Source organism: Dipodomys spectabilis, unplaced genomic scaffold, assembly GCF_019054845.1.
Source record: "Dipodomys spectabilis isolate Male_0828 unplaced genomic scaffold, ASM1905484v1 ptg000017l, whole genome shotgun sequence".
Taxonomy (NCBI): Eukaryota; Metazoa; Chordata; class Mammalia; order Rodentia; family Heteromyidae; genus Dipodomys; species Dipodomys spectabilis.
The window spans coordinates 7,930,091-7,952,582 of NW_024870694.1; the positions used below are offsets into that span (position 1 = coordinate 7,930,091).

Below are 22,492 nucleotides of genomic sequence, written 5' to 3' on the forward strand. Positions count from 1 at the left end.
GCTCTGATGTTTTTGAAGTTCTGTTCTGCTTTGGTTTCATTTGCTCTTCAGGCAGAACAGAGGCCACTGATGTGAGGACTCTCATTTCTCTTAAAATTATAATTATTACTCTATATTAATTGTATAAATGAATGGTTTCCACTATGAAATTTTCATATTTGCATATATCCTGAGTACTTTCTTTCCACAGTAGGTATCTAGCACCATAGTTCTATATACTGCTTTAGCTGCATCCTACAGACATTTTTAGGATGTGCTTTCAGTTTCATTCACTTAACACTTCTTTCCAATATTCCCCTTTGAGTTCTTATATTTAGAAATGTTTTAGTATCCAAATATTTGGGAGATTTGCTTTCAGAATTTTGTTTTGTTATTGATTCTAACTTAATTCTCTTGTAGCAACAGAACATACTTTCTGTAATTTTTTAAACAACTGAGATTTAGTTTTTATTTAAGTTTATTGAGACTAGTGTTATGTTATTTAGTTTAGCTTGATAAATGTTATTTGTGAACTTAAAAAACATGCATATCTACTATTATTTTATTTATTTATTTATGTTGGTGTCAGGGTTTGAACTCAGGGCCTAGGCACTGTCCCTGGGCTTCTTTTGTTCAATGCTAGCACTCTACCACTTAAGCCATATCTCTACATCCAGCTTTTTATTTTTATTTTTTAGTTTATTGGCAGTATGGGTGTCTTGAACTTTCCTGCCTGAGCTGGCATCAGATCTCAGCCTCCTGAATAACTAGGATTACAGGCATGAGTCACCATCCCCTGGCTTATCTATTTTTGAGTGAAGAGTTCTGTCACTATCAGATTACTGGTTGATAGATTTATTTATTTTTTTTTGTCAGTTGTGGAGCTTGAACTTAGGGCCTGGGCACTGTCCTGGGTTTTGTGTTCAAGGCTAGCACTCTACCACTTGAGCCACAGTGCCAACTCCTGGTTTTTGAGTGTTTAATTAGAGATAAGAGTTTCACTGGGACTTTGCTACCCAGGCTGGCTTCAAACCACAATCTTCAGATCTCAGACTCCTGAGTAGTTAATTACAGTCATGAGCCACTGATACCTGGCTAATAGAATTTTTTAAAGTCTTTTATGTCTTTATTTGGTATTCTATCAGTTAAGAGACAAATATTAATATATATATATATATCTAGCTATAATTATGAATTAGTCTATTTCTCCTTGCAATCCTATCAGTTTTATTTCACATATTTTGAAGCCTCTTATTAGGTGCAAAACTCCCAGGATTTTTATGTCCACTTGATGAAGTGAAATGTCCCTCTCTATCCCTTCCTAATAATCTTTGCTCTGAAATCTCTCTGATATTAATGTAGCTGTGAGGATTTAACACTTGAATATAAGTTGCTGTTATCTTTTTTGTGTGTAATTACATAAGGTAGTTTCTTTTATGTGTCATTACATAAGTTACTCTCCCATTCTAGGGCACATCTTTTGAAATTATGATAGAAACCTTCCTGCAAACATGCGATGTTTCCTGGGAATTGGGATGAGCAATTACCTTGCTAGGCCATGCACATTGGTAGTAGTTAACTGTAGCTCTGTTGTCATGTGCATGAATGACTTAGTATGCTGACTGACCAAGGGAGAAGCATGGGATTAAGGGGAGAGCAAGATTTAGTAAAGACAAATAACTGTATTCTCATTGTTGGAGAAGATAGTAGGTAGGGAGCATCTGGCTGCTATAAGACACTTCAAGATGTCAGGGACAGATGAATTAGATCTCAGGACAGTGAGCTTGTGATCTCAGAGTCACTACTGAAGTAGATAAATGTACCCAAGGTTGAAGACAGGTACATTGTCTTTAATGAGTGAAAAACCAAGAAGCCATTTACAACAATAAGTTAACAAAAATGTCAAATACTGGGAGCCAGAAAGTATTCACTAAAAGGATACTCCGTTTCTCTGATTTGTTATTAGGGTAACCCAGTTGGAGGATCTGGAAATGTCCTAGGTGCTTTGGCACCTGAAGAGAGGTGGAACCAAATTATTTCTCCGGAGACATACAGATCTAGGGGATGCTGACCGATGGGTAGCAGACCATCAACTATATACCAGCCTGTTTTTCCTATACAGTGCATTTTAACACATTAGGTCACACCACTGCTCCATCTGTCTAAGTGAAGGTGACAGCAAATATTCCTCAACACGTTACATTAGTGTCTCAGGTCTAATGACCCTCTGTTTTGTAGGCTATACAGTTATTGGGATGATAAACAGACTACTGACTAATTATTGTTTAATTATTGCTTAAAAACCGATTGCCACAATACAATCACTGCATTAATTACCCCATACAGCATCTGCTTTCTTTCTTTCTTTTTTTTTCCCCCTCCCCATTTCGCCCCAGCCCTTTTCCCCACTTTAATTGAAAATCGGCTTGCTGTAACACCTCCTTTCTCTGGGCCAACTGGATCTCTCCATTCATACAAGCGAGAAGAACAAAACAGAGATGGCCCCAGGGATTAGGGAGTTTTGACAGCTGTCCAAGAGGAGCACAGAGATAGGGGCCAAGTACAGAGGCTGGACAGAGACAAACAAGACACAAGAGAGTTGACAGAAAGGACAGGAGAGATAGGCAGGGAGACACCACAAGAGGAATGCACTGGACAAAGATGCACGGAATCTTTGCAGAGATGTTGGCAGGAAAGCAAAAAAGGGGGAAAAGGAACAAAACGGCTGAAAGATAAATAGGGAGGAGAATCCGGGAGGCTTAGGAGGGCAGGGAGAAGAAGGGGGACGAGGTCCAGCCTCTAAGGGACAGGTCAGCCCAGCTTGGGGACTGCTCTGGAGATCTGAAGGAGGTGGGGGGGGGCGTTCCCCGGGCACACCTGGGAGTGGGTTGGGGTGGGGCTGAGGAGGTGGCGGCGCGCACGGGAGAGGCTGGGCGCGGGTGTGTGTGTGTGGGGGGGGGGTGGCCCGCAGTGCGGCCGCCGAGTCCCCCGCGAGCTTGGCGAGCGCCCTGCGGCCCCGCCCCCTGCTCGGCCGCCTCCTCGGCCGGAGCCCGGGCTTTTCCTGCGGGGCTCAGGAAGCCCGGCCTAACTCGGAGCGAACAATAGCTCGGGGCTCGGGCTGGTGGCTCTCGGAGGGCCGGCGCAGGCCGCGGGGAAGGCGGCAGCCGCGTCGCCGGACGCCTCGCAGCGAGCTCCGGGGCCCGAGGGAGCCTCGGTGGAGCTCGGCGCTGCCCGGGTCATTGTTGGCCAGGACTGAGGGAGCGGGAGCCGGGGAGGAGCCGAGGAGGCAGCAGCGGCGGCGGCGGCCGCGCGAGCCAGAGGGGGAGCCAGAGAGCGCCCGAGCGAGCGCGCGAGCGAGCGAACGAGCCGGGAGGGAGACAGCGGAGAGCGAGCGAGCGAGCGAGGGAGGGAGGAGGTAGGGAGACAGGGAGGGTGGGAGGGAGGAGGAAAAATAAAGAGGAGAGAGGCGAGCAGGGCTGAACAATAGAGACGGGCGGACGGGCAAGGAGGAGAGCCAGGGGCCGCCGCTGGAGGACCGCGGGCGTCCAGGCAGCACGGACCCTCCAGCCTCGGCCCGGGCCCCAGTCCCGGCCCTGGCCCCAGACAGCGGGCGACCAGCGTCCCGGGGAAGGGGGACCATGGGGTGGCCGGCGGCAGGCGCCTGCAGCCCGCCGCGCGCCGCCGCCTGAGCCAGGCTCGGCGTCCTCTGCCTCAGCCCCGCCGCCCAGCGCCGGCTCTCGGAGCCCCCGCGGCCGCCGGCTCCGCGGCCACGGCCGCTGCGCCCTCCGCCCACCGGGCGCCGCGCCGCGCTCGGCCCCAGGCTTCGCCGGCGCCCGGCTGCCCGCGGACGCCCTTCCCCAGTCATGAACCCCCCAGAGGGGGCGGCGGAGGAAGGGGGAGCCACCGACTCGGACGTGGACGCCTTTTTCCGGACAGGTAAGCCGGGCAGGGGCTCAGGGCCGGGGTGACGGCGGCTGCTGCCTCGGACGCGGCGTCTCGGACAAGTTTGGGGACGGCAGGCTGTTGCCGGGGTGTGCGTGTTGGGGGGCAGCCTCTTCCCCCCCACCCCCCCCTCTCCCGCCCTGGTCGTCCGGGCTGGAGTTGCCGAGATTCTTGTTGTTATGGCAGTGCTGGCTGCGTTTGGGGGAGGGCGTGGGGGCGGGGAGCTCGGCGCCCCTCGGCGTTCACCCCAGTTGCGGGAATGTGGGCTGGGGAGGCTGGAGGCGGTCCCCCTCGGGCCGCCTCCTCCCGGAGCGCAGGGATGGGGCGATGTTGGGTCACTTTGCCGCGCGCCGCTCCGGCCCCTCCCTGGGCTCCCGGTTCTCCCCGGTGTCTGTCAGCGGGGCTCCCCGGTGCTCTGGGCCGGCACCCCACCTCCTGGCCAGAGCCCGGGGCCTTGATGTGCAGAGAGGCAGCCCGGAGGGGGCCGGGAGATGCTCCGCCGGCGGGGGACTGACGGGCCCTCCCGCTGCGGAGCGGAGTGGACCGGCACGAGTGTGCCGGGTGCGTGCGGGGAGCGGCAGGCGGACCCGGCTGGGAGGGAGGGGGGCGCTTCGGACCCCCCCTCCTCGTTCTCGTGTCCAGTTCTGGGAACCGAGGCGCTTTTAATCAGAACCGCTGGTTCCTGGAAGCGTGAGTTAGCGTCCCTCTCATACACACCCACCAAATCTTTGCTTGCTTGAGATGTCTTTGCGGCTCTTTGGCAACCCTGCCACCTCCCATAACCCAGAGGCCTGCAGCTCCTCCTGTTCCCATGCTCCACGTCCCTTCCCCAGCACGGACTCGGACCACCCTCATCTCCCACCACCTGTGGCCCTTGTCTCTCTGTCGGCCAGGGAGTCCCCAGATCCCCCATACCTGTGGCTTCCATCAGCTGCGTTTTGTGTAGTTCCCCATCTCCCCACATGTCTGGAACCATTTTGTCTGTAATCTTTGTCCCAAGCAGTCTGATAAGTTATGGGTCCCCCCACACATCTGCTCTCTTTTTGGAAAGTTGATTAGAGGACACGAACTGGTGGGGTCAGGGGTCGGGTTAACAGCAGCGGCTGCACATCCATCTGTTTCCTAACTGCATTGCCTTGCCCTGGAGGTCAGCTCTAGGGAAGGGAGTAAGGTTCTTTGTTGAGAAGACTTGTGGTACTGGAAATCAACACTTAGCTAGTCTCTATGGTCATTCTCTGGTAGGTCTGGAAAAGAAAGAGGGTAGGAAGTGATGTGTCAAAGGGTTTGGGAAGGCTGCTGGAGCCTCTGTCTTCTACTCTGCTTCCAGGACTTAGCCTCTCCACTTTCCTTCCACCCTCTTAGCTGAGGAGTCAATATTCATATTCTCTCTCCTCTCTGTCTCCCCTCTCTCCCTCTCCCCCTCCCCCTTCCTCTCTCCTTCAACTCCATCCCCCCCCTCTCTCACAACCCCCACCCCTAGATTCTGAAGGGGTTTCTGACTTGAGTTTATAATCTAGAATCTAGGAAAGAGGTTCTGAAGCTAAATGACAGCCTGGAACCTTCTCCAGAAGGGCCCACCTGATTTCGGTTTTAGCTCTTAGCATTCTCTTAGCTCTGGGTGGTGATATCTGGGGGAGATATCTTGTGAAGTGTGTGTGTCTTTTCACTTTCCTTTCCTAGAACCCACTTTCATGTTTTGGTGCCCACTTTTCCTTCCCTTTTCCTGCTATCCCATCACAAGGACACATACCGTCTTTGTCCCAGGCCCCTGGAGCAGAGCTCCAGTTTCTGGAGCCTAGCTTATTTCTGGCAAATGAATTCACAGTGTTAACGGTGTTAATGGTGTTAATGGTGTTAATGGCCTATAATGGTCCAATGTGTTACTTTTCCCAGGGCCTTTTAAAATACAACTATGGCTTACATTGTCTACTCCTAGTTCAAATCACAGAGTAAGTAGTAGAATGAGGTTCAGTCTCCTGTGGGACTCCTGTTGGAGATAGTCTTCTTCAGGGAGAAGCCCTGCTTCAATCCTCAATGCATAAAGATGGAAATGACTGATGACTTCTAGCAAGTTACAAAGGAGAATGGATGTAGGACCACCCTCTACCCTGTCTGGCTCTCTCTGTTGTAATTTCTAATCTTTGCCCCACTTCAGTCTCTAGCAGAAAAGCCCTATTTCTGAACCTTCTTCATTCTGTTCTCTACCTCTATGGGATATAACACCATACCTGGTTGGCTGTATGGAATATAAATTCATTTAACTGAACAATTGAGAAACCATCAAACAAAATCACAAAGTTCCTAGCACCAGAATTACTGGATTCTTTGTGGTGGAAAATTTTGCATGCATAAAGACCAGATTGGTAATTACTTTGTCTAAATCCTGGCATACTCTGCCTTTAATTGGGCATGTTCTAAATAATTCTGTCATTGGTTCCTTACTTGTCTTCTGATTATTTTGGCATTTTAGTTCTTTTGACCAAATAAGCTATATTTCCTAAATCTCATTTCCCTTCACACTTGTGTATACATGTACAAACATATCGCACCCCAGCCCGCTATTTGTATACATGGGTGGACTTCAGATAGTCTTTTTGGGAATTCTGTGTTCAAAGCCTGAGGAAATATGGTACAACTTTTAGATTTTAATTTAATTAAACTTGTTGAGCTGGGTGTGATGGCTCATGTCTATAGTCCTAGCTACTCAGTAGGCTAAGATGTGAGGATCTTAGTTTAAAGTCAGCCTGGGCAGGAAAGTCCTTAAGATTTTTATGTCCATTTAACTGCCAAAAGGCTGGAAGTGGAGCTGTGGCTTAAGTGGTAGGGTAATAAGTGTTATCCTTGAGAATTAAAAGCTCAGATATAGAACTTAGTCTCTAGGTTCAAGATCCAGGACTGGCTAAATAAATAAAATGTGTGTGCGTGCGTGTGTGCTTGTGTGTGTGTGTGTGTGTGTGCATGTGTGGTGTGTGTGTGCTGGTCATGGTTATGAGGCAGAGAAGGCGAGATAAAGGAATTCAAAACTGAGAATAAAAGCCAACTGACAGGTCAATCAATAAGAGCTTTTCAACTTCTGCAAGACACAGTCTGCTGTCCAGGGTGCTGTGGAACACAAAATATTCAGTCTGCCCTCCAAGAACTTCTAGATTCCTGTTTAATTAGTTGCTAAGTGTTGGAGTGCTATAAGTTGCAAACTTGACAGAACTTGGGGTGAGAGGTGAACTCTAGGGTAATTCCTGAAGGGTGTGTGAAGAGTAGGCCATTGAAAATTAAGAGCATTGAGGCGTCTGGGATACAGAACAGAAGGTGTAGGTTCGTGAGGAATGAGAATCAGGACCAAACAAGGGGAGTCTTGAAAATCCAGGAGAGAAGTTTGGATTGCTTTGAACCACAATCCATATATATCCATATATCTCAGCCTCATGAGTAGCTAGAATTACAAGTGCAACACCTCTTTTAGGAATTTGGATTTGATTCAGTAGCAGTAGGGAGTCATTACAGGTTCATGAAGAAAGTGGTACTTAGAAAGGTTAAACTGGGTCCAGTATTACTCATGAATTGGTGAAATATAAGACCCAAAGAGATGCAAAAAAAAATCCAGAGCTGAGGGTATTTGGTCAAGGTTGAAGGCAGAAAGGATGGGGAGTCAAATAACTCTGAGATTTACTTGTAAGTGGGAGAAGAAAGTGAAGTCCACTAGTAAACTGAAGTAACTGGTTTGGGAATCCAAAAGACAATGTCCCTCCTGACTGACATAGTTAGGTTGTGTATAGGAGCTAGTTTTTTTTTTTTTTTTTTATTGTGAAAATACTGTACAGAGGACTTACAATTACATAGGCAAGGTAATGAATACATTTCTTTTCTTATCAAGCATTGTTGCCTTCTCCTTTGTTTCCCCTTCCCATCCCTTCCCATATCCCCCCTCTTCCCCCCGCCTCCATCCTCTCTCCCCCCTTCCCCAGGAGCCAGTCATGCAGGACAAAATCCAAGTGGAGTTGTTTGGTCAAGAGCTGGAAATGTGGGATTTAAGAGAGGAGCATTGACTGGAGGATGGGAATGACCACACTGATTTGAAAGGCCAAATGCAGCTAGTTTTTATTATTATTAATTTTTAATGCATCAGCATTCATGGGAAGGGAGTGGAAGAAGAACAAGGGCTGAAGTTAGATGTTGAGGAGAAACTTTATTTTGCAAGTGGCAGCAAAGAAATGTGGATAGGCTTTAATGTGATAGAAGATAGGCTGACAGGTAAGAGCAGAGGGGTGTGTGTGTGTGTGTGTTAGTTTTAAAAAGAAGTCTCAGCTATCTCTAGGGATACAGGATAGAATGGACATTCAGGATAAGTATTTGGGGATGATAAACAGGATATAGTTATTTGTAGTTTATCAGTGGTAGGAGAAAGAAGGATGTGCTAGCCAGAGTCATGAGTTTTTATTTTTTTGTTAGAGCACCAGAGAAGATTTAGGGAAGAGCTTGCACAGAGGAAACCCAAAGACTCTAGAATGATGTTTGAATTGGGTGCCTGTGGAGGTGAGACAAGAATAGGTTCCATAACACAAGCAAGAACTTAGCTTTGGTGAGAAGATACTTTTCTTTAAGATGTAAAGGCATGGATGGGTATGGTGGTGCATGTCTACACATCTAGAGTCTTAGGAAGTAGAGGAAGGAGGATCACACAGTTCAAAGCTGGCAATGGGAAAAGTGTGAGTCTCTATCTAAAATAAAGTCAAAAGAACTAGGCAAGTGGTAGAGCACAAGGGCCTATGTTCAATCTCTGGTTATCCCTCTTTAAATGCAAAAGCAAACACTTAAGACTAATGAAAAGAGATTGATATGAAATACCTTCTATCTTTATCATTTTGACACCCTTTGGCCTCCGCATCCAATCATTTTCAACTGGAGAAATGCTGTTACTTGGGCTTTGGCCAACCCTCAGGCTCAACTGTGTCTTTCCAACTCTCTAGACAACTTCCTCTCCCTGACTTCCTAACTTCTGTAGGTGACATTCTCAATAGTCATGATGTTTTAAATCATGGTATTGGCTGTGAAGAATCTGTCTCCTCAAACAAGTTCTGTTGGATTGCCTGGCATAGTTAGCCCTTGTTATTAGGGCTATGGCCACAGGCCAGGTCCCAGTATGACTTTCACAGTTTCTTCCCTGTCCTCCTTTTCATCCTTCAGAATCTGCTTATCCGTACTCCACATTGCCACTGTAGATTACAGTGCCTAAAGTACTACTTTTGTCCTGTCACTAACTGGTTTATGAACCTATAGTGACTCCCTAGTGCCTTCAAGATCAAGTCCATACTTCACTGATTGGCTTCAGTCAGACTGTTTGTCCTACTGCTCTAGAGCACCCTGACTAATATTTTCATTGATTCATCTGCACTTGTACCACCATGCTTCAAAAACAATTAATTTTTCAAGTGCTAAGCTCCACCTTCTTTTGGGAATGATCACAATGACCCCCCCTAAGTAAAATCCTGTCTGTACTCATTTTGTCACTTATCATTCCGATAATACATGCAGGGCTTATCTCCCATTGAAATTATCCTTTAGAGATAAGGAAAGAAGGGCTGGGAAGGTGGCTCAGTGGTAGAGCGCTTGCCTTGCATGCCTGAGGCCCTGGTTTGATTCCTCAGCACCACATAAGCAAAAAGAAAAAAGCTGGAAGTGGCACTATGGCTCAGGTGGTAGAGCACTAGCCTTGAGCTGAAGAGCTGAGGGACAGTGCCCAGGCCCAGAGTTCAGGCCCCACGACTGGACCCAAAATAAATAAATAAATAAATAAACAAATAAATAAATAAATTTCCTTTTAAAAAAAGAGATAAGGAAAGAAGTCTTTAAAATATCGTGTGATTTACCAAAAGCCCTCCCTATATAAACATAAAGCAAAAATAATGCTTAATAAATATAAAATGCAAAATAAACGAGCAGTTTTTTTTTAAATTCAGGTAATGGTATGTTTGTATTCATGGTATAAGTCTTTAAACTTTTCTCTCTAAACTTTTCTCTCAAGTAATAAACTCACTCCACTTAGACAGACAGGGCAGTTGAAACCATAGCTATATGTCCAGATTATAGAGAAGGAATATTTTTAAAACAACTATATTTTTTGCAGTTCTTGGAGTAAATATCATCACTCAATCTGTGCATTGCCAGGCACCTAAAAAGGGAAAGCTTCCTTATCACTTGGGGTCTCTTTTACAGCAAAGGAAAATGTCTCTTTTTGACATTATACTTGATGTTTTAGAAGGTTAACATGATGCTTAATTCAATGCTTACTGTGCCTTCTTGATTCTCTTCTACTGCACCCATCAAGAATTGGATATTTGGGTACACCAAATCCCAGAAACTTCTGGGGGTATAGAGAAGACTTTGGGGGTTTGGTGAGAGACTGTTAATATTGTATTTTATATAGGCAGTGTCTACATGAATAATATTTTAGAACATATTGGTGACATCCATGTCTATCTCTGTAAGACTCTGAGGAGACTTTGGTTTATCCTTGCATCACCAATTATCAATGACTTTGTGGCACATTCTAGTTGTATTTGATACTCCTTCAGTAGATGAAAAAAGATGTCAGGATGACAGAAACAAATCAGCTGAAAAGTAAGTAAGTAGTCTGTAAAAAGTCTGTAAATATAACACATTGGAACAGATGAACTGCGGATGCTTCTTAGATTTGGAAAATGAACACGTTTATTGGTTCTGGTATTGCTTCTGGACATAGGCATGCTATGGTCCAGTGGTTCTTTCTCAGGGCCAATGTTGTCCTCTGGGAACATTTGGCAATGTTTAGAGACATTTTTGGTTATCTCAACTTGGGAGGGAGTGGTTTGCTACAGACATTAGTGGTTAGAGGTTAAGGGAGCTGCTAAATAGCTTACAAAATACTGGACACTAAGAAGTATTCAATCAAAAAATGTCAATACTACTGAGGTTGAGAACCTTTTGTGTTTTGGGACAGAAAGACATGGTGGTAACTATGGGTAAGGTATGGTTGAATTTCTTTATAAAGTTTCTCCTAAGTCTTCTGCACAATGGGTCTAATAAGGTTTAATTCACAAGATGAGAAAATTAAGTAGGGAAAAATATATGAGAAGCATCAGTCTCTGATACACTATAGGAACATGAGAAATCCTATTTAGTTGGATTGTTCCTGCTGTTTTAGCTATGAAGTGGATGTGATGATGTAGTTAGGACATCTCTGGACATAGAGAAGGTGTGGGAGAGTTGCAGCATGATGGAACTAAGATTCCTTGCCTATGTGTGGACTCAGAAGGCTAGGATTTGGGCTTTAGTGCTCTTTTGTTCAACAAGTATTTAGTTTTGAGTGCTTATTTATAGGCAGTATAGGTAGTATGTTGTGGGAGTGTATAAAACCAGGAAAAGATTTAGAGCAGGGAACTAGACATAACTACATCCCGAGGGAACATCTGGATTTAAGAGGCTCGAAGGGGAGAAAAATCTGAGAAGGAAGACCTGGCTGGAGGTAACAGTTTTCTTTGCTGTCTACTAATCTGAATGAGTTATGCAATTGACTTTGACCTGTGTGTAAGATGAAGATAATAGTCTCCTTATTCCGTTTCCCTTTATAGACTTGTGGAAAGATTCACATAAGATAGCATATATGAAAGGTTTAAGTTGTATAATGTTATACAAATACATGTAGATTTTACTTCCAAATACAACATTCTATTACTCTTAAGTGCCTCTTCTGACATAGTATCTTATTGAACCTGACCTCCATGGGACCTTTGCAGTCCAGAAGGAAATGCACTTCTTCTCATTTTGGCTTCCCAAGGGCACTCAAAGGGCTATCTGGTCTGTTAGAACAGACCAGAACATTTCTGTTCTTTCCTCTTCCACAGAACAAAAATGGTAGTCTCCAGCCCCTGCCCAGGCCCTGGGTCACATGGCCCATTGTGATCTGGAGGATCCTAGTATGAATGGAGTTCTTGATTCTGCTGAGCTTCAGGTGGATGTAGGGAGTTACCTTTTCCTTCTCTGTCTGCCTTCAGTTCAGACTCCTGACACTCCTTTGTGTGTGGATGACTGGCAGCAAAATAACTAGGAAATGACTGACAGCCACAGAGCTGTTGGATCAATAGAGCTGCTTAAAATCTTGCCTTCTGAGGAGAGAACAGAAAGAATCATCCATGAGGACAGAGGAATTAATTCATGGAAGAAAAGTAGAAATTGTTGGTGAGTTAGCTTTGTATCTTCTCTGCCCCCATGGCTTTATTAGAAGGGAGCCAGCCAGATGCTAGCTATAAAACATGGAATAAAGGCATAAAAGGCAGAAAAAGGGAGAATGGCTGATGAGCTTTGGTTTATTTCTTCTTCAACTGGGGCTTGAAGAATGGAAAGGATTTGGGTGAGAAAACAGTGTTATTTTCCTAGGATGGAGAGGTGAAAGAGGAAGTGTGAACATTCATGGCTTAGTTAGGACAGTAAATAGACTGGTTTAGATGACCCAGAGGATGCAAGTAGATCAAAAAAGATGACACTTGAAAAGGGGTGTGGATTGATTGCTTTTATGATCAAGCATTTACTGGGCTTCTAGGTCAAAAAGGCTTTGAATAGAAAAGTCCAGTGACTTTTTAGTTTTCCTCACAGCTGTTTTTAGAAGTCCCTTTAAGTTTCTGAATGGTACAATGACATGATCAGGAAGTTAAATAGGCAGTCCTTTGGAAGGGGAGGGAGGGACTGTTTGCCAGGGATGATTTAGGAGACTTCAGTGATGATTAGGAGGGTCTGAATTTGAGGTGTTATTGTAGAATGAATATAAATTGAGGGGATCTTTTGGAGATCCAATATATAGGACTTAGAACTTAGAAATAGGAACATTAAGGAAGAGGTAGGACTCCAAGATTTACACCAGGGTTTAGAGCCTGAGTGACTGGTAGTCCGGAGGTGCCCTTGATGAAAGTCAGGAGTTGGAAAGAAGGGAAGCAGCTGTGGGGAAGCAGGAGGACAGGGAGGATTTGGAGAATTTACTTTGGGACATGTTGCATTTCAGGTGTCAGTGCAATAGCTAAGGGAGGTGTTGATTCAGTAGGAGGCTAAGAAGGGAGTCGAGCTTTGGAGGAAGGCCAGAGCTGGAAATATAGATTTGGGAGATATCTGAGAGAAGTTGTGGCTGGAGCTATCAGAATAGATGAGATAATAAATGAAAAGCTTACACAGATTTAAGGGCAGAGGGCCAAGGACGGAAGTGTAGGTAAAAGTGAAGGTCTGGAGGGAAAACAGCAATGCTTAGAGAAAAACAGGTGAGCAACACAGCCTGCAGGGAGGTGGAAGGAGATGGGGACTGAGCAAACACTGCAAGTTCTGGAAACAGGGAGATTGTTGGTAACCTTTGAAATTGCCAATCCTGTATACGGTAGTGGAATTCAAACTGTAGGGGGAACGAAGACTAAGTGGATAGGGAGGAAGTGGTGGGAGTGCATATAGATGACTTTTGGGAAAAGTTTGGCTGTAAAAAGAAGGTTAAAAATAGTTAAGTAGTTGGAGATGGGGAGCAGACTTGAGGGGAGGCTTTTTTTAGGTAGGGAAGATACGTGAATACTTGGGGTGGAGGAACAATTGATGGAGGAAAGTTCTAGGTAAGCTTACAATAGTATCTGCTTGGAATCCAACTCAGGGCCTTAAGCATACTAGGCAAATTCCCTACCATGATCGAAATGCTCAGCGCTAGGGTCATCTTTGGGCCAGAGAATGATACAGACCACAGACAAGTTGTTGGCTAGTAAGGACCTGAGGATGCAATGGGCCTGACTGACTGCTCCAGCAGAGAGAGCATCATCTGACTGATACCCAGGGGCCAGTGCTACCATCCTTGAGGAGGGCAGTACAAGCTGTGAGGTGGGTGAACTAGTTGATGGCCCTCAGGTTCTGGGGCTGAAAGTCTGGGAAGTAAGGTTGGAAGGTTCAAGGTTAGCACTTACAAGGTTAGACTGCTTCAGGCTAATGAGGGAATCTTGGCTAGTGCAGAATCTCTTCCAGCAGGAGATACGTCAGACAGACAAGTCTGGGAGGTGAGTGAAGAGAGGAGAGTGAGGCAGATTCAGGCAAGAATTGGTCAGGTAGTCTCCTGGGTAGGGCTCCATCCCTGACCACCAAGGGCAGTATCTACCAGGGATGGCATCTGCTTATGAATTTCCAGTTTCCTTAATGCTTCTGATGTCCTAGGAGAAAGCAGAGTTATAGAGAAACCTTTTGCTCCTTCTTTATGAGGAGGTTATACTCTCACACAAGGGGGAAGGTATTGCACTATCTTTTGTCCCCATACACTCCTTTCTTTGTCTTAGGGACATGCTGAAGAACTATCATCAAGTGAAATGCCTGATTTCATTAAGGCTTTTTAGGGTCATGTGGCCCTCCAGGGGGGTGGGGAGTAGGCATCAGGGTACTGCTTTTCTAGTGGGTGGCTATGGGTGACTTGGCTTATTTTCCTTGGAGCAGAAGATGGTGGGAGTTTCCTTAGGAGTGAATCAGTTCCAGAATCAGAGAATCTTAAAACACAACAGACACCACTATCTATGTGACTTTGCACAAGTTATCATGCTAAGCTTTAGTCTCTTCAGTTTTAAAATGAGTAAGGAAAAAAAACCCCAAGAATCCAATATATATCCTACAAAATTAAGAAGAGTGAGGAACTGGGTATATAGGGGAAGGATGGATGGGAATATTGAAAAGGCTGATCAAGATATCTTGTATTCATAAACTACTCTGGTAAATGGCAACTCCTTTGTACAACTATTTAAAGATAATAAAAAAGGAAAAAGATCATCCGAAGGTAGTAGAGAGAACAAGTAATTTGAATCATCTAAAGTGGTGAGCTGAGATATCAGTTACTAAACATCAGGCAGCATGCTAGTTTTCTAAATCTAGTCTAAGGAGAAAAATTTAATCTATTCACCTCTATTTCTTACATCTTGAAATTAAAATATGCAATGCAATTTTGTATGATGAATAGATAAATATTATTGAACATACATTTTTAAAAGAAAAAAATATGATAACATATACATTATTATTATATTACAGTTAAGTTGACCCCTTTACTTTCCAAATAATCAAAAGTATGATTCTTCAGTTGTTTCCTCCATCCTTTATTCCCTCCCCCACTTTCTTCTTCTTTTCACCTTCCTTTCTTCCCCCTGCCTCTCTCTTCCAGTGAAAGATAGGTTAAGAGTATTATTTTTAAACTTGGAATTACAGTTATTCCAGGGCATGGCAAGTAGGAACTAGAGCTATAGGAGAAAATCTCTACCTTTTACACTGTTATCCCACAGCCCACACACAATGGGCATCTTGGGGGTGGGGTTTACACTGTATTGAGTTGGCAGCTGGACAGTGAGCCTAGAAAGGGGCCTGGGAGACTGACAGATGGTTAATTGGATGTGACAGAGGGGGTTAAGAGGAGGAGTCTGTGGCTCCTAAGGGATTCTTACTTCTGTCTACTTACTGTCCTAGAAAGGAGGGTATGGGGAAAGGGAAGAGCAGTTCTACAAACAGTCAGAGAGTAGGATTGTCATATACACTGTCAGAAGTATAACAAGAGATGGATGCATTATTGGGAATAACATCACAGTTCTAAGTCAAAAGGAAGTACAAGATTTCCAGCTTCTTCTCCCAAGTGCATGGATACTTGGATATAAAGAGATGCTTGACCAAATATTAGATCAGTATACTTATCTCATTCTTCAAGGTCCCATCCACAGAGTTTTGACAGCTAAATTTTATTACTCTTGATGGGAATAGAACAAAGAACTTAATTATTTTTGCTGAATACTTTGTGTAAGCGTCATACATCAGCTGTACCTACTAAGTGTGAGGCACTGGGTATATACTCATAAGTCAGAAATAATCTTTCTCACAAGGAGGGCAGTGTAAAGAGATTTCCTGGCACATACACAGATGGTAATGCAGTGTGCTGAGAGCTGTGAGGAGAATGGCACTCTGTAGTGAGAATGTAGGGGAAGAACTGCAGCCTTACTTGGGATGTGTATAGAAAGAATTCATCGAAAACGGAATGCTTGGGTTAAAATGGATAAGAAGGTGTTAAAAATGAAGACAATGAGTATAGACCACTATTGAGGAAATTTGATACTAAAAGTAATAAAAAAACATGATAATCAAGATGACATTTTGGGGATATTGATAGCCTTTTGGTTTTTGATTATAGCTATATTCTGTGTGAAACTTCAGTGAGTTGTATAAAGATTGCAGGTATAATTTTGTGCATGCATATTATTAGTTAAAAGGTTATCTGTTATGCTGTGAAGATTCTCCTTCTCAAGGAGTGAGAAAACTTCGAATGTCTGAAAAACTCATAGGAAGAGATAATGATGGAAACTGTCTATGTGGAAAGGTGGTATAAAAAAAGGTAGTATATGTCAGGGCAGGTTAGTGGGGTGGGTGTCAGCTTCCTCAATAGTAAGAGGAGTATGAGATTCCTGGACAAAGAGGTTATCTTCTTCTTCTGTGGATATGGGAAAAGACTAGGTGGGTTTTAGGTTGAATGTTAAAGTTTTTATAAGCTGACCTCAGTTGTCTTAGTGAGCCAAGGTTATCTGCAGGCACTGATAGACATTGGGAGCCTGGGAAGAGAGGAACCAATGCATTCTCTGGAGAATTGTATAAAAGGATGATCTATCTGATGAATTCAGAGTGAATTGGTATGCCAAGTTCTTCATTCTGGGGATAAAAATATGGACTCTTGTGCTTTTGGATAGTGACTTAGACAAGATATCTAGGGTAACAATGAGGTTTGTGCCAGTCTTGTTTGGACATCAGCATCTTCCCAATTGAACCTTACTTTGGAAAATGCGCATGTCCATGTATGCTGTATATTCCTTTGCTTGGACTTTCTATTCTTTCTCAACACTTGGTTCAATGCCTAGCAGATAAAACTAGATTAACTAATACTTGTTGTCTTGGTGTTTTGTTTTTCCATACTAATTCGTTATAGACCACTTGGGAATTAATGAAACACTAAGGAATTTTTTTTCTTGGAAATACTGGAGCTGGTACTCAAGGCTTTGTTATTGTCTTGCTTGCTTGCTTGCTTGACTGATACTCTACCACTTGAGTCCATGCCTCTAGGCCACCTTTTTGCTGATTATTTTGGAGTCAGAAACTTGAGCACTTTTCTTCCCAGGCCAGCCTTGAACATCAATCCTCTGGATCTCAACCTTTGAGTAGTTAAGATGATAAGCATGAGCCACTGGTTGCCTGGCTAGGAAATGAGTCATTCTTATGGACAGGCAAGTCCATAAGAAGAAGACTTGCAAAGTTCACAAGAAGACTTATAAAGTTAACCTTGTGAAATACTGTTGTCTGTTGTGTCTGGATTAGTCAGAAGGGTCCTTTATTATCACTTACTTACAAATATTCATATATTTCATGGGTACCAGAAAAGTAAATAAATACTCTCCTTTTAGAAAAACACAAATAGAAAAGTCCAAACATACAAATGGATCAACTAATCAATACTGACTGAATGACTAAATGTGTCTAGTAGTATGCCAGATGCTAAGAGAACTGCCAAAAGTAGGTAGCACATGGTTGTTTTCTTTGAGCAATTTATGGTTTGGGATTAGGAGAAAAATGGCTTGAGATCAACCAGAAAGTAAGCTTCATTCATGCACTGATTCATGTAATAACTTTTCTGTTTATAAGCTAAAATAATTTCAATAATTACTAAATTAAAGTTTTATTTAGAGAGTCACTTTTAGATATGTCTTCATAGAATATTTAATGTTTTTATTGTTTAGTATGAAACATGTAATGCGGTATCGCTGTATAGAAATTGACAATATGATGAATTATAAGAGACAGAAAAGCAACTGTAATCCACTCACTTGGAGAGAACACCTGTTGGCTAACTGAAGCTATTTCCTTTTGGTCTTTATATCTATGGCTTGTTTATTGATTAAGATGAAAATCAGCTGGAGAGAGGTGGTAGCTAGACTTTTTAATAAATGAAGTTTTTTTCAATTAAGTGTAGAACATACTCAGATACATATATTTCATTGAGCAAAGTAAGACTTTCATACACATTAACAGTTATATGGGGACATGTAGAAAGACATAAGATCTTTTGTTTATTGGGTCAAAGCATTTATACTGTCATACAAAAATGTTTACATAAAACAAAAGTAAGGACACACACAGATATACACACACACTTTTTTTTCTTTTTGGTGCTGGTACTGGAGTTTGAATTCAGGACCTCATACTCATATTTGGCTTCCTTTTTCTATCAAAGTTGGTATTCTACCACTTGAACCACAACTTCAGTTTTTTGCTGGCTAATTGGAGATCAGAATCTCACAGACTTTTCTGCCCAGGTTGGCTTTCAACATTTGCCTAAGTACCTAAGATTTCAGCCATGAGCTACCAGTGCTCAGGAGTTTGTGCTTTCTTCCTCTCCTCCCAGACTCTTTGGATAAACTTACCAGGTATATGTACCTATGTACCTATTTTAATGACATGTTTACGTAAGTGCATAGCTTTTACATTTTATTTTTTTTAAAGAGGATCATGCTCTGTTATTCTGCAACTTTCATTTATCACTTGATAATCATGGAATTTTTCTTTGTCAGGACATATAGCATTACCTCATTTGCCTTAGGAGTTGTTTTATAGCTGTTGTGTGGATATGCCACGTTTTATTTAACCACTGTTCTAAGGATAGATGCTTATAACCCAGATTTTCTGTGGACTAGTGTTGGTTCTGGGACATTATTTGTTTTAAACCATACTAAGAAGGGGGACTTGCATTTTTGATCCTTTTCAAAGGTGGCTGTAGGACAACTGTGGGTTCAGATGTTTCCTCTGCTTTTATCCTCAGGAGAGAAAAAAGAGGGAGGACAGCTAGTTCCTGTTCCCCAAGGGATAGCTTTCTATGGAATGTTTAAGGTGCTCTGTTGGTGACATTAAAATGAATAGTGGAGACAGCTCTTGGCTTCTTTTACTGTGGGCCTTTAAGTGAGATAGGAGATAGACTTCCAGTCGCAACCAAAAAAAAAGGCACATGTCTGTAAGCCTGAGTGCCAGTTAATTCCAATACTGCAGCTAGGTATGGAAGCACTTTAGGTTGCATGTTCAAAAACCATAGACAGTGCTTCTCTAGAAGAAACTAAAGATGTGATTTGGGAGACCTTGATTTCCAGTCTTACCCTCTGCTAAGTAGCTGTGTGACTTGGCCAAGCCAGTTCCTTCAGCCTGATTTTACAATTGGGACCTCTCTTTAATCATATGAATAAAGAGGTCAACATTCTTCTCTGCCATATCCCATAGGAATAATACAAGATAAAGTGAGATGATAGAAGGAAGTGCTTTGGAAAAACAAAATTGCTGAGTACCCAAGAAGAGATTTTTGTCAGCTCTTCTCTAGGGTCTTCTCTGGTTTTGAGTGTGGTTGAAAGCCGAGCTAGAGGACTTGTATGGGAGTGATAGATTGCACTGTGCTCGAGGACTGTATTTGTTCCCATGTCTGGTAGAAAATTGGCAGCCTAGAGATGGAGTGAAACATTTCATGATATGTTCCCCATGCTTCTGAAGGGTTGTATGTATGAAAGTGGAACAGTTGCTCATCTAACTACTCAGACCCAGTGAGAGTTTTTCTTCTTCTGGATGGTACTACAGTTCTATTGTACACTTATTTCTCATTATCAGATGTGCAAAGAAAATATAGTTCTTAAGATGTTATAAAGTAAAGCTCACTCACCTACCCTTGCCCAATTTTGTTAATTTATGATACATTGCTGCTTTTCTAGGTTATTCTCTTTTGGATGACTGTTTCTTTTAGGCTAATAACTCAATGCCCTGTCCCCCTTCTTTTCCAGCATGGGGTCTAGGCATGTTGAAGTGGTAGGGTAAACTTGTGCTGATGTTGATGAGAGCAGGAAAAGAAGGTTCCAGGAGCTTGAAGCATGCTGGCCAGACTTCCCTGTTCTTTGCTGTTTGCAAACATGTTGCTTTTTGAAGTATGTGTTGAGATACAGCACCAAACTTCAAGTCCTTATTATTTGCCTGTGAGGTTAAAGCTTCTGAACACAGGAGCCTCTTTGTCCTGATTCTAGGTCTTTCCCTGGTCATTGAATCTAAGTACCATCACCAGGGAACAAAGAGGTATGTGGATGCCCAGCTTGCTTCAATGCCAACTGCAAGAAGAAGACAAGACAGAGCCTCTCCACTGGCTTCTTAACTGGACACCCACCTTAGCCAGTGCCGTGTTTTTCTTCACTGATCACCATCCCCTCCCCTGTACATGTCTTTCATGTTATGTGACAGTCATTTTGCTAGAGGTCTTCAATGTTTCCGGGTGTCCTTAGAGGTCTCAAGCACTGTTATATCAAGTGGGTTCCTTCCTCCCCACCTTTCACCCTCCCTCCCTCCCTGCCTGCCTGCCTTCCTTCCTTCCTTCCTTCCTTCCTTCCTTCCTTCCTTCCTTCCTTCCTTCCTTCCTTCCTTCCTTCCTTCCTTCCTTCCTTCCTTCCTTTTCCTCCTTCTTCTTCCCCCTTCCCTTCCTTTCTCTCTTTCTTTTTGGTGGTCTTGGAGTTTAAATATGAGGCCATGTGCTTGCTGAGCAAGTGCTCTATCACTTGAGCCATGCCCAAGCCCCTTTTTATTTATTTTTATTTTTTTTATTTTTTTGGGTCCAGTCGTGGGGCCTGAACTCTGGGCCTGAGTGCTGTCCCTCAGCTCTTCAGCTCAAGGCTAGCACTCTACTACTTGAGCCACAGTGCCACTTCTGGCATTTTTCTTTTTGCTTATGTGGTGCTGAGGAATCGAACTTAGGGCCTCAGGCATGCAAGGCAAGCGCTCTACCACTGAGCCTACTTCCCAGCCCTTGATTTATTTTTTAAATAGAGTCTCTTGCTTTTTCTCTCTGCCAATCTCAGAAATAAATTTTCATACGGCCCTTAATCCATCTACCTGTATCTTCCACTTCTTGGAAGGTAATACCTGGCCACCTATTGAACTATTTCTAAAGCTGCCTTCCTTCAGTGTTAGTTGGTTGGTCCTTGAGGTGGGAATATAAATAGGAACCTGAGACCTTGCTGTTTGCTCTAGACTGAATCTTTATAGTGTCCATCCCCAGATGCTTGAGGAGAAGATTTTCCCTCTTTTTTTTTTTTTTTTGTCAGTCTTGGGGCTTCAACTCTGGGCCTGGGCTCTGTCCCTGTGCTCTTCAGCTCAAGGCGAGCGCTCTACCACTTGAGCCACAGTGCCACTCCTGGGTTTCTTGTGGTTTATTGGAGATCAGAGTCTCATGGACTTTTCTGCCCAGGATGGCTTTGAATCGTGATCCTCAGATCTCAGCCTCCTGAGTAGTTAGGATTACAGGCATGAGCCACTGGTGCCTGGCTCCCTCTTTCTTATGGCGTTATTTCTCATCTCTGGTTTAAAGTAACCTCCTGAGTAGGTCTATACAGCCTGAATCTTGGTATATGTTCATGGGGCTTGGGAGTTTAAACTACATGCTAAAAAAAAAAAATCCAATCTTGGATATCAACAGCTGAACATTGCCACTTTCTCTTTGCCTGCTGCTGTAAGTATCTTAAACTTTCCCGAGGCAAATAGAAGATTAAAGTGGGAGGTTAAATATATGTAAGAACATGTAGAAGAGTAAAGTACATTACCCTTTAAAAAATATTTCCCTAGTTAAAATGGTGATTTTGGGAGGCCGAGGTTTAGAAATGAGGCTTTCTGGATTCCCCAGCTGCATTCCTGGGGATCTCATATATATGCATGTTTGTGCTATGTGCTTGTAAACAGGCAGGGATGTGAGTGCAAGTGTTTGGAGAACACTTGGTACATACTGTGCTGTGGTGCAGAGGGGTATATGGAAAAGTATCTGTATTTAAGGAGCTCTGGTTATAGGAGGGAATGGAGTAGAGATGGATTACACACCAAGCTGCACCAGGGAGATCTGCTTTTGGAGAGGCTGGCGTTTTGGTCTGGTAAACATGACTAATGTTTGAGGTAGGGGCTTTTACTGGGTCTGGTTTCCCCTTACTTTGTCAGGATCTGTTTTCTGAGTCATGTTAGCCTCCTAAAATGATGAATTCCAGTCAGTTTTGCTTTTTTTCCAATAAAATTAATTCTTTTAACATCAGTCTTAAGTGTTCATGAAATATATTCCTCAGGAAGGATGTGGTAAATAAGAGATTTTAGTCAGTAATAAATACATAGCAAAATGTCATCCAATGTAGAGCTGCTGCTCTGCTGCTCTGAAATGGAGCTCTTTGTTTACTTTTTTAAAAACCAGTCCTTGGGCTTGAACGCAGGGCCTAGGCACTTTCCTTGAGCTTTGTTACTCAAGGATAGCACTCTATCACTTGAGCCAATGCTCCACTTCCAGATTTTTTTCATGAGTAACTGGAAGTAAGAATCTCATCGGTTTTCCTGCCCAGGATAGCTTTGAACCTTGGTCATCAGATCTCAGCCTCATGAGTAACTAGAATTAGAGGCATGAACCACTGGTGCCTGACTTCAATGTTGATTTTATCCAAAATTCTTTCATTTCTTTTAACACAGAAAAACT

At 43.4% G+C, this 22,492-nt stretch overlaps 1 protein-coding gene across 2 annotated transcripts in view; it reads left to right on the plus strand.

Annotated features, from left to right (window-relative positions):
* The first annotated feature begins 3,842 nt into the window (after positions 1–3,842).
* LOC122097505 (kalirin) overlaps positions 3,843–22,492 on the plus strand; it is a 470,035-nt gene continuing 451,385 nt past the window's right edge. For both annotated transcript variants that reach the window (XM_042668072.1, XM_042668064.1), the window contains exon 1: positions 3,843–3,915. In XM_042668072.1, the coding sequence (XP_042524006.1) occupies positions 3,843–3,915 (73 nt within the window). The remainder of the gene's footprint in view (positions 3,916–22,492) is intronic.